This window comes from Scomber scombrus, chromosome 4 (assembly GCF_963691925.1).
Source record: "Scomber scombrus chromosome 4, fScoSco1.1, whole genome shotgun sequence".
Classification (NCBI taxonomy): domain Eukaryota; kingdom Metazoa; phylum Chordata; class Actinopteri; order Scombriformes; family Scombridae; genus Scomber; species Scomber scombrus.
The window spans coordinates 27056780-27069084 of NC_084973.1; the positions used below are offsets into that span (position 1 = coordinate 27056780).

A 12305-nucleotide genomic window follows, 5' to 3' on the forward strand; every position below is an offset into this window, starting at 1 on the left:
CCTAACATCCTGTAATAATAAAAGTTTTTAAAACAAGTGTGTGTTTTTTGTGTGTGTGTGTGTGTGTGTTGGCGTTGAAAGAACCGGCCGTACACCACAAGTCGAGACCCTTTAAAATATATATAATTTTTATTTGTGGAAGTAATTACATTTATTTACCAGTTGACTCGCAGATGTTAACAGGATTCATATTTAACACGTTTCGCTGTAGGCAGAAGCCGATGAAATAATAAAGACTAAAATACACTTGACTGTATTTGGGTGCAGCTTGATTAAATGTTCATTTGAGATCAAGTTTAGCTCCTAAATTCACTTGAAGACTGATGATGGGATAAGGGAGACATTTTGAGAGTTATACCAGTGTCAGTTCAGAGGTTTTTTTGTGTAGAGTCTGAATTTAATGCATTTAGGTTGAGAGAAATGTCATATAAGACAAAGTGATCATCTCTGATACACAAAACTGGTTTATTTCACTAGTAAACACAGAGTCCATTTTAATGGATAGGTTCACAATTTTTAAAGTGTCAGGTGCTCAAATGAACAGTCAAAGAGTTTTTCCTCGCTGTATTCATTCCTCCTTGTTATACTGACTGTTAAAAGATTTCCTTCAAATGTGCTTTAATGTAAGTGATGGGGGACGAAATCCACAGTGTGTCCAGTTATTTTGTGCAAAAATGCATTTAAAAGTTAATTTGAAGCTTACATGAGGCTTCAGCAGTCTGAGTTAGTCATATCAAGTGGATATCTGTCACATTTACAATCTGTTTAGCATCAAATTCCCTCTTTGTTTCCGCGTGCAGTGTTTTACTCTTAAGCTGTAGTGAAGTATAGTAACAAAAACAGAGACTTTGACACTAAAAAAGATTGAAATGTTAAAAGATATCTCTTTGATTCGACTCATTTGGACGGCTGAAGCTTCATATCAGCTTCAGATAAACTTTTAAATACATTATTGCACAAGGAGGAGGATTTACATTGTAAACACCTCATGAAGGGATTTTCTAGTAGTCTGTATGAACAGCAGGAATGAGTACAGCAAGAAAAACATGTTCAATGTTCATTTGGGCTCCTGACTGTTGTTTTAAAAATTGTGAACCTGTACTTTTGTAAGTTTAGCTCTCCACCAGACAGTGAACAAGCATAATTCCCAAAATGTCTGACTGTAACTTTATCTTAAACTTTAATTTATGTAAAACTTTGGGGGTACTTTGTAAAGACATAAACACAATCAAAAAAAACAGTGTAGCCAGAATAGATTTCAGTCTCTTCACAATAAAACTGAGACACGATGGCAACAGAAACATGATTTAAGTTTGCCTGAAAAACTGGCTGCAGCTGTAACGTTGGCCACACTGATCCAAAATTTAAATAATAATAAAAAAAGAAAAAGATAATCAGTACCTTTATTAATCTTTTTCCTATCACTGTGTATTGTGTCTCATCTGGACACGGGACATTAACAAGTGCTGTTTTATAAATAGAGACTTTCTATGATTTTTTTTTATCCATCCACTCAGGGAAAAAAGAGGAGAGGAGGCTCCGGGTGAAGCTCTCTTAATCCAAACTAACAAGATCTTTTCACAGTGTAACACCTTTCATTCATAAACTTTAACAAAACAGCTTAATTTGTTTTTGTTTTTTTCAAATTGAAAGTTAAAACCTAAACTTCGGGGGTTCTTTTGGGTAGAACTTCTGCAAACCCAGTAAATAATGACATATGGCTTCCTGCCCACAAAGAATAAATACAGATACTACGACTGTGTACACAAACGTTACTTACTGGAGAGTAAATTATAACTTTTTCTTTAAAATCGACCACTCTCAGAGGCTCAGTCATGAGCCCAGGAATTAGTCCCCTCCCAGAATGAGTTCTGTGTTGGGAGGGAACATTAGTGTAAGCTTCCAGACAGTCCAGTTTATTTACAGCGATGTTTGCCACGGCTGACTGGCAAAAATGGCGATGGAAGAAGTTGGTGGTGGAGGGTGGTCTGGGTCTATCGGAAGAGGCGATACATGCGGGGCAGACGTCCGTCCTTGCTGGACAGTGCGGCCTGTATGTGTTCGTATGAGGGCAGCTCCGTCAGGTCTCCCAGAGCTGCTACTGCTGGTTTACTGCGCAGCATCTTGGCGGTCACTCTTTTGATGTCACTGGCCGTCACGTTGCCTGGAAATTAGATTAGATAGTGACAAGTCAATTTTAATTTACACTGGTATTTGATTAACGTCTCAGGCTACTTTATCCACTCCCCAATCTTTTGTTAATGTCTGAAACTTATAAAATGTATATAAATATGTTCAGTACTCACTTATCAGATCGCACAGCTCATGTGGCAGCTTTCTCTTTCCTGTTGAGAGAACCTGGCGACCAACGTCTTCAAAAATAACCGGCCGCGACTCGAGGTTCATCATCAGCATGGACTTCAGCTGAGTCTTGGCCCTCTCCAGCTCCATCTAGAAGGGCAGGATCAAATAATTTAAAAAAGATTTTAAAATTCTGTAATAAACACAGCCAAAGTTGTGTTGTATTTCCTCTCTGTGTAGCGATCATTATTACCTCTCCAGCGTTTCCCGCCATCTGAATGAACTCTCTAGTTATTATCTCCACCATTTCCCGCACCTGAGAATGAAAGTACAGCATGTAGTAAGAACTCAGATATTAACGTGGACAAAGACTATCATATAAACCTTCAGTTTTAGAAGGATGTTTGACACCATTTAAGCCTTTCTGTAAAGCTATGTTGGCTAAAAGTTGCTATGTGGTTACAATCGCACAATAAGACATCTGAGCTCTGCTGTCTGGAGCCTGAACCCACCTGTCTGGGGTCTGCGCTGGCGTGGATACACAGCAGACCACTGTCCTCATAGCTGTGATGGTACGCGGTGGCGTTGTACATCCAATGATGCCTAAAACATCAGAAAAGAAAATGAATTAATTGATACAACCTGTTGGCTTGTGTAAGGACGTATATTATTTGAAATGATGCTGAATTAAAGTGTGTAAGATTTTCACCTGTTCAGTACGTTCAGGTAGAGGCGAGTGAACATGCCTTTCCCAGGTCCTCCGGCAGAGAAAGAACCACCTCCGCCCATCATCATGTTGAGAACAGCAAATGGGATGAAGTCGTCCTCCTGTAACGACAAACATGTCTTTAAGTTTGAACTCTTACACATGTCAGAAACCTGATTTGTAAGCATCCGGAAAGGACAAACACCCACCAGGAAGGAGCAGCTCTCCAGGCCGATCATGATGTGGGTCAGCTCTGGGATAGGGGTGGGGCCGAGGCTCACGTCTGACATGTCCTTCTCCATCTGACAGACGCAAAGAAGACAGTTATAACTTTTTATTGGTTTTCCTGGTAAAATAAATAATGTTCATACAATTATAAGTAATGTGGATGAACATCTATTATATTTATGTGCACATGTATATAAAATGATAGTTAAAATTTCTGGAAATAAAAACTTGGTATTGTGGATGTATAAAGATAACTGGATACAGCCTCGGAGGCAGCAGCCGTTCATTCCTAAAAAAGCCGCTCAGTGGCGCAGAAAAGCCAAAAAGTAAATTCCGGCTGTGAAGAAATTACACGGATGAAAACATACTGTACATGCTCTATATTTGACTGATGCACCCATGGAGCAGGCTCACTAGAGACCTCCACTGGTCGAGACAGCTTACTTCCACTTTAGCCCCCTCCAGCTAACTTGACTGGGGATAAAATGATTCAACTGTGCAGCTCTACAAGACTTTCGAAATGTGATCGGACCAAATTCTTCAAAATTTGGCAATTTATGAGCCTTACAGCATCATGTGATGTAATTACACACTTTAGATGCAGTGTGAAATTGACTTTGGCGCTCTTCCTGTATCCAGTTCTCGTTCTACATCCACGCATGGTATGAATATCACACAGTACTAAAATATTGTGCAGTATCTGTTCTTTATTTGCAGGATTGTGTTTTTGTGAATAAATTATAATCACTTGTTTTTTGTTATTATTTAACTTATTTGTACTACATGTTAGTTTAATGTCATTTTTCTATGTCTGGCCGGCCTGGTCGAGGTTCAGGGTTGACAAGAAGGAATTGGACACTGTGTGCAAGTGGATGAGAGGGTTTGTTGCTTTTTGATATCTGATATCTTACTTTTGCCATCTTTAGACATCATTAATAAAAAAAGATACAATACATAAAGAAAGGAAATGACTTCCTCTTTTAATCCTTGTATATTCCCCATGAACACACACTGAGTTTTATTTCTGTAAATAATGAACTGCTGTTTGATGTCTAATATCACTCCACAGTCATGAAAACTGATATTTAGTTGATTTCATACAGTTTTGCTGATATATGGTGGGGGAAATTATATATTTACCGTATTAAAATGTATTTTTTTAGGGTGATATTTTAAATTCCTGGTTAGTAGCTGAAAGCATTGGTAAATCGGATTATTTTTAATGGCGGTTTTCTGTTCTGCTGAAGTGTGCAATGGGATTTCGTAACACTTTTTGGACATTTTTCTGACATTTTTCAACTGGAAGTGAAATTCTGAATACTATTAGAATAGAAATTTTAGGACCAAATCAGATTAAAATGTGCAAATGCAAACCCTATAAATCACCTTTACGATGCCCCCTGTGTACTGTGCCACAGAGAGGTCCACGTTGGCCGCTGTGATCGCTCCCCACACCGGCTTCACATCCAGCAGGTACTTTCTGGCACATTCAACCAGCTGCTCATGCTCGATGCCGACTCCCGCCAGCACCATCCGTTCAGGGCAGTAGTAGTTGCGCAAGTAGCTGTGAAGCACTTGTTTATCAATCTTATCTACGTTGTCTGCAGGTGTAAAACGAGGCAGTCCAACTGTGTTACCACGATACGCAGCCTGGAAACAAAAAGAGACAGTCTTTAATGTTAAAAAACTACACAGAGCTAAAGTATAAACTGGAGTTTTAGTTATATTGTATTTCAGGGCCAATTGGAAAGATCTTCGTACCTTCCAACACTTATTTCTGTAACTAATTAATCATGTTAGCTAATTAATAAGTAAAAATAATTAACATTTTCTGGATGCAGCTTCAAAACATTTATCTTTGTTAAACATTATACAACTAGAAAAACCAAGACTCTGTATACTTGTGATGGGTATTATAATTATTTTTGCTACTCTACAGAATAAAAGATTAACAAGCTGATTAACACTTTTTTTTTTTAAAAACCTCACTGACTGATTAATCACTTTAACAGAGAGTCAGTATTAAAGGGATTTAAACAATGATGTGACTCACAGCGTGGATCATCTCAGTTAGTAAGGGTTCAGGGTCCGGCCTCATGTTCAGATCCTCCAACTCAAAACGAACCGCCATCCTCGTCATCTCCATCTCTTCATCTGCATGAAAAAAAGGACAGGTCATCTCAGAGGAGCGGAGATATCACCGGTGGACATCGTCACCCTGCACAGCTCCCGTGTGATGAGATTAACGTGTGAAAATAAACTCACCCAGCAGGCGAGGGTGCAGGACGGCATCAGAGAGCAGATTGACCACAGTGTCCAGACCCTTCACTTCAGCGGACACGGCATACATGGTGGTATCTCTGCACAGGAAATACATCACACGTCTGTATCACATACACACTAACAAACTCTCAAACAGAGCAAAGTTTAAATGTTATGATGTTAAAAGATCTCACACCTCGATGTTTGGCAGTCACATATCCCCCCGTGTTTTTCCAACGTGAGAAGAATTTCATCTCTACTGCCGTACTGAGCTGTAGACTAAAAAGATTTTTAAAAATAGCATCAGTTCCCAATGCATGGTGACTATAGTCTAATAATAAATAAATCAACTTATTATGGTTTGTTAGAAAATGGAGGCACTCACAGAAAAGGCAAGTTTCTCTAAGAAGTGTGCTATCCCACTCGGGTACTTTGCTTCATGCCTGGATCCAGAGTTTACTAAGACTGAAGGAGAAAAAAAAGATAGGAAAAACAATTTTTTACCACTTTTGGTCCTGAAGACAAGTGGATGTTATTATTATTTGCGTATCAACGCTACAACTCACCTCCAACTGTGCAGAATTGACCAAACTTGTTTTGGGAGGCGACTTTAAGGCCGTTTTCTAAAGTGGTAATCCTGGTCTCGTATTTTTCATGACCATCCACGGATGCAAACACCGGCTTGGGGATCCCAGGCAGCGGTGTAGAGAGAGATATATTCGGGTATCCACCGCCGCTGCTGTACTTTCTGTAAGCTGCTATCCCAAACCTTTGAGAAGAATAGGGCAAGGCAAATTTAATTGTATAGCACATTTCAACAACAAGGCATATGAAATAAAACATAAAATGCATCAGGACAGAATGTAAAAGCAACACATGGCAACATAAGAAAAAACATTTAAACAAGACTAAAAGTGTTAAAATAATGAGATACTATCTCATTATTTTAATACAGTATCTCAAAACAATGACGTAGTGCCTTAAAATAACGACTTAGTATCTCAAAATAATGACTTAGTATCTTGAATTACTTTAGTTTCTTGAAATAATGACTTAGTATATTGAAATATTTTAGTATCTTGACATAATGACAAAGTGTCTTAAAATAATGACTTTGTATCTCAAAATAATGTCTTAGTATCTTGAATTATTTTAATAACTTGAAATAATGACTTGGTATCTCAAAATACTGATATACTAGCTCAAAATAATGACTTAGGGTCACAATATTGAGATACTAATAAGCCGTAAGTAAAGTCATTATTTTGAGACTGTCTCATGGAAATGACTTACATCATATTTGGTCATCACATGGGCGGAAATGGGTTTCCATAGAAACATTGTATAACTATTAGAACTGAGAATACAGCCGTTGAGATGCACGCGACCGTTCCTCTCAGACGTTTAAAACGAGGTGGTTTAACTGTCAACGTCTGAACGTTAGACAGCAGTTTGTTTAACGGTTAGCCGTTAGCAGAAGCTACCGTTGAGTAACGATGAGAGACGTTACAACGGTTACAACGGTCACACCGGTTTACCGACATTAGCTGATCTACCGTGTTAACACCGAGTCTGACCGGAGACTTTGAAGCGTTAATTAGCAGCATGTGTGTTTACCTCTGGACACGACTCCAGCTCCTACACCTCGACATGTGAGTCGCCATCTCGGATTCGCTGTGACCCCCAAAGTGAACCGGATGATGATGAGGAAGGTTTCCTGACGCACTTCCGGCCGCACCAACTCTCAGTAATACCGATAAATAAACAACAAACAAATAAAATATAAACAAGAGCCATAATACCATCACATTCTCTAAAAATCTTTAAAAAATAAATATACAAAGTTGAAAATTGTTTTGGTGGTTAAAAAAAAAAATCCCAAATGAAAAAACTTGACCTTGAAATGTTCTTGAATTTAAAGGACAAAAAGTCCTATAGGATTTTCATCTTTTCCAATAGGATCCTATAGGTTTCCCATACATTTCTAAAGATCTTATAAGAATTATATAGGAAAAGTGTTGCTTCTTTTAGGATTTGCAGTCCTATAGGATTTTCATGTTTTCCAATAGGATCATATAGGATTCCCATAACATACATTTCTAAGGATCCTATATTTTATGTACCTGACTGATCATATGAGGAGACAAGTATATGGAAGAAGGTTATGTGGTTTTTCTTGCCATAATAGTTTCTCCTGTTCTTACTGGCTGTTAAAAGATCCCTTCATAATGGACTGTAAGTGATGGGGATGAAATCCACAGTCTTCATGGTTGTGCAAAAATGTATTTAAAAGTTTAACTGAAGCTAATTTGACGCTTCAGTCGTCCAAATCAGTCAAATCAAGTAGATATCTTTCAATGTTACAATCTTTTTTCAATTTTTTAAAAAATTATATACTACAACAACACAAATCAACATAAACATTGCTGCACTGCACAAGCACAAACAAAAAGTAGAAAATAAAACACATGCAAGCAAACAAGCAGATGAACTCTAATTGATAATGACAACAACAGGCCCCACGCATAATCCCTTCTCCCCTGATTATAGACCAAATGCTTCCATAATCTGTTCCAGGGGGGATGGGGTTTAAGAAGCATCTCCCTCACTCTTGTTCACTCAAGCGGCCCACTGGGATTTCTCCCTCGGCACCCGTTGGCTGGTCTAGCCTGAACTGCTTGTTGTTCTCTGTCACAAGACTATTTTTGAGTTCTTATTGTTAAAACTTTGGAGATCAAATCTGGCTCCAACAATCCAAGACTGAAAGTTTATAATGGGATATCCCTCTTTTTGTTACAATACTTCCACCGCAGCTCAACAGGGAAAAACAAAGAGGATATTTGATTGCATAACGTGACAGTTATGCACTTGAAAAGCACATTTGAGGGGATCTTTTAATAGTCTGTTAGATCAGGAGGAACGATTACAGCAAGGAAAACCTCTTTCAATGTTCATATGGGCACTTGAAAAACTGTGGACCTGCCCTTTAACTCCATAACAACTCCATCTGTCTAATTTGTGTTTAACAACTATTGATTCTTTAGAGTGGTCAGTTAGCCAAGAGCATTTAGATACCCATCACTGTATCGATCTTGACTCAAAAATAGGCCATCTCTTGAACAACATTACCACTTCCACCTGATTTCAGAACGTTCTGTATCTACAGACTGATTTAAAGGGACATTTTTCTACCAAAGAGGAGATCGGCAGCAGCTTTCACCATCATCCTCTCCAATATCAGCACTAACCCATACAACGATGCTCTTCAGGGTGATATTTAGCTTGATATCTCTGTTTTCACACCGCAGCTTAGCCTACGAGCTCCAGGACACCATCCACACTCTGAAAGACGAAAACCTTCACCTGCAGCACCGGCTGGAGAACCTCACCCGGGCTCTCAGAGACTTGAAACTTCTGCTCACAGAGTACTCTAAAGGTGAGGGCAACTTTGAACGGACACCAGGTTGCATTTTAAAATATATTTATTGCACAGATATAGTTAAAATGAAAGAGTTGAAGCTTTAAGTTGTCATTCCTTTCCCAGTTTCTGGAGGGGAAGATGAAATGGAGTACCTGCACGCCTGGAAGGAATGGTCCCAACAAGGTAAGATCTCCTGGTGATCTTCGACACGATGAAGATCCAGATCCCGTTCTTTCACAACAAAACAACAACAATTTCTCTTTCTGTTTGCTTTCCAGGCATCAGTGATGAGACTCACCAAATGTTGGAGCAGGCCCTCTGCTTGTCCGAGCTCCATGGTGCCGCTCCGTCCATCTTCATCACCCCCGGCTTCCTTCTCCTCCTCCTCCTCCTCTCACCTTTTGTCTCTATGATGCTCTCGCTGCTGTTATGAGTCTGCTCCAAAAAAAAGAGCAGCTCTCAGATCATAAAAACGACACCATCCCTCGTGATTACTAGATTAGGAAAGTATTTGTATGTGTAATTATTACATATTTTTTATAAATATTAAAGTCATGAGTGTTGTTTAAATAATTCTCAGGAAACATTTTTAAGTACATTTTATTCATTCATTTGCTTTTAATTCAATCTTCTGTAAATGTTATCACTCTATACAGAAATGTTGTTTTCTGCTTGTTTCACTTTATAAATGTTGTTCTCCTTTAATGTCCACCAGCGGGTTATTGTTTAACATAATAAAATATCAGATTCAGGCTATAAACTCTTTTTTTGTCGTTTTGTTTTTGACTTCACTGGTAGCTATGGCTTTGTTTATTATTTATGAATAAACATTTTTGGCCCTTATGTTGTATTTTTGTGTGACTGACTTTTTAAGTATTCTGGTCTTTATTTCTTGTTATCACCTGACTGGCTGTTTGATGTTAATGATGATTTAACACTTAAAAACACCCACACGCTCTTAGACAGCTCTCACCTCAGCTAAATATTTATTCATCATCTTAATTAACTCATATTAATAGTTTTGCAGCACTTCAAAGCTCTGACACTTGCTCCCATCCATTGATTATAATTCATAAAAACGTACCCCATGAAATTATGTTGGATTTGGACATTTTAGCTGCTATCAGAGAACTCAGTTCAGTAGTAGTGTAATCTATTTATTAGGATGGCTTTATTGTCATTGCACATTGTCAGTAGGCTATAGCAACATTTATTGTGCAACTCTTGGAACAGACATTAGTTAAAAATGCTGTTAAGAATTCTTCTATTATTATTATTATTAGTAGTAGTAGTAGTAGTAGTAGTACTAGTAGTAGTAGTAGTAGTAGTATTAGTAGTAATATATTTTTTATTAATATCATTATTATTATTATTATTATTATTAAGCCTTAGAGAGACCTAAGAATAGGTTACATACATAAAAACAGAAGTGAATAGAATCAGACAGAGATTTTTTCCAGTCACAATATTACACCTGGATGTACAATTCTTACGGTACAGTAATGACAATGCAGAGCAGCCAGACATATAAAGTAATCAAAGAAATCAAAGTTTGTCACATACAAGTAATATGTGCAGTGTGCAGTGTTGAAAGACTAATGTGAAAAAGTAGAGATAAGAAAAGTAGCTGCAACTAACAGTTATTTTCATTATTGATTAATTTCTGGATTATTTTCTCAGTAAATCGATAAATTGTTTGTCTATAAAATGTCAGAAAATGGTGGAAATGTTGTAATGTCGATCACCGTTCCCAAAGCCCAAGGTGATGTCTTAAAATGTCCACGTGTCCACAACTCTGAAATATTCAGTTTACTGTCATAGGAGACTAAAGAAAACAGAAAATATTGATATTTAATAGGTTGGAATTGGTTTTTGCCTAAAAAATACTTAAAATTGATGGATTGGTGATTAATTGATTATCAAATTTTAAAGCAAAACACATATATGTCAAGTGCAAAAGGATTGACTGAAGACAATGTACTAGACAAAGTGTACAGAGGTCAGAGACATTAGTATATAATAATCAATATGTCAGTGTATCAACAGTTATATTTCATCTTCTTTCAGCATTGACAAACTAAACAGGTCTTCAGCAGAATTAAAACCATTTCAGTATCGATATCAAACTGTTTTCCCACACAGATTATTTAGCAGAACTGAGATGCTACAACCTCCTTTGGTGGATTTATGTGTTTGATGTTGTCCTGAATCCAACAGTGTTACATTTCGCCTGCTAAATCAGTCTTTGTCTGCTTAATTAAAATGACCCTCCCTGCATAGATTATAAATCGGTGCATTTGTACTTTAATTTACATTTGATTATGCTGAATGGATTGTCAATTTACATTTGCAAGGGCGCCAGTAGACATGTGGTAAGACCTCAGTATGCGAGCCTGTGAGCGATCGAGGCAGAAGCCGCTGCACAGACGACTCTGAGCTCTCAGTGTTTCTCTTTTAACATGACGACATTTTAACAGATGTAGAACTGGACAAACATCCACCACACAGGGGCTGAAATCTTGGCCTAATCTATAAAGAAAATCTACTGTGCTTTGCTCAGATTTGGTTGATTCAATACACTGGAAGATTTTGTCACCTGCTCTGACAAAATAATGAATTTAAGACAAGTTTAACTAACAAATTAAGACAGATATCAATATCTTAGATGATGAGATATTTATGTTTGTGTGCTTCTCAGTCAATCCATGTTATTGGTCTTCATAGGTGAAGATAAAAGCACAAATCACATAAACACATCATGTATAAACTTAGAGTAAAACACAGAGTTAAACAATTTGAAAATAAGTAGAGTCAGGAAAAAAGAAGAATACTTTCAAAATGGTACTTTAAAATGGTTTGCATAGATTGATGACTCCTCATTAACCCACATTTAAGAGGGAAACAGTTCGACCAGCACTTAAACATTAAATGGACAAATGTGCTGAAGTATAGATCGCTGTGTGCTGGCAGCGCTTCATCCACTAAAGGTGGACGGTTGAATCCAGCTGTTGCCAGCAGTGATGATGCACAGTGTGACCCATTAACTTTACTGTAGATAATCAGCTAAATGTCACAGTGTAATTGAAAAATGGGATGACATCAACACTGTCAAATTATTCAAATATTGTTGAAGAAAACTGACAAATTGTTAAGCAGGTTTTTACACAACTAAACTTTAAACCATCATCAAAATAGATAAAATGCTGAGTATCACAGACATGTTGACATGCAGCTGCGTCAATAGTCTCATGAGTTAGAAAATCAAATATTGTGTGTTTGCTGTATTGTGCCCTTTAGGTTACGAGAAAGTAGTTTAAAACGGAATTTGTTAATATTAGTATCATTTCTAACATATTTAGTGAGATATTACAGTACATCATATACACC

The 12305-nt window shown here is 37.5% G+C and overlaps 1 protein-coding gene across 1 annotated transcript; it reads right to left on the minus strand.

Annotated features, from left to right (window-relative positions):
- Positions 1-110: 110 nt before the first annotated feature.
- Positions 111-7175, minus strand: pmpca (peptidase, mitochondrial processing subunit alpha). The gene is made up of 13 exons (XM_062417386.1): positions 7115-7175; positions 6064-6266; positions 5883-5962; positions 5694-5776; positions 5501-5595; positions 5289-5389; positions 4622-4885; positions 3217-3309; positions 3011-3129; positions 2814-2904; positions 2555-2617; positions 2307-2451; positions 111-2164 (listed from the first exon to the last, which is right to left on the minus strand). The coding sequence occupies exons 1-13, from the start codon at positions 7159-7161 to the stop codon at positions 1995-1997; spliced, it is 1554 nt and encodes a 517-aa protein (XP_062273370.1). The 5' UTR covers positions 7162-7175; the 3' UTR covers positions 111-1994.
- Positions 7176-12305: the final 5130 nt, after the last annotated feature.

Coding starts and splice junctions, on each gene's coding strand:
- pmpca (XM_062417386.1), bottom strand. CDS start 7,161: ATGGCGACTCACATGTCGAGGTGTAGGAGCTGGAGTCGTGTCCAGAG. Junction 2,452..2,554: donor TGGCGGGAAACGCTGGAGAG/GTAATAATGATC, acceptor CTGCCCTTCTAG/ATGGAGCTGGAGAGGGCCAA. Junction 2,165..2,306: donor TGAGCTGTGCGATCTGATAA/GTGAGTACTGAA, acceptor TCTAATTTCCAG/GCAACGTGACGGCCAGTGAC.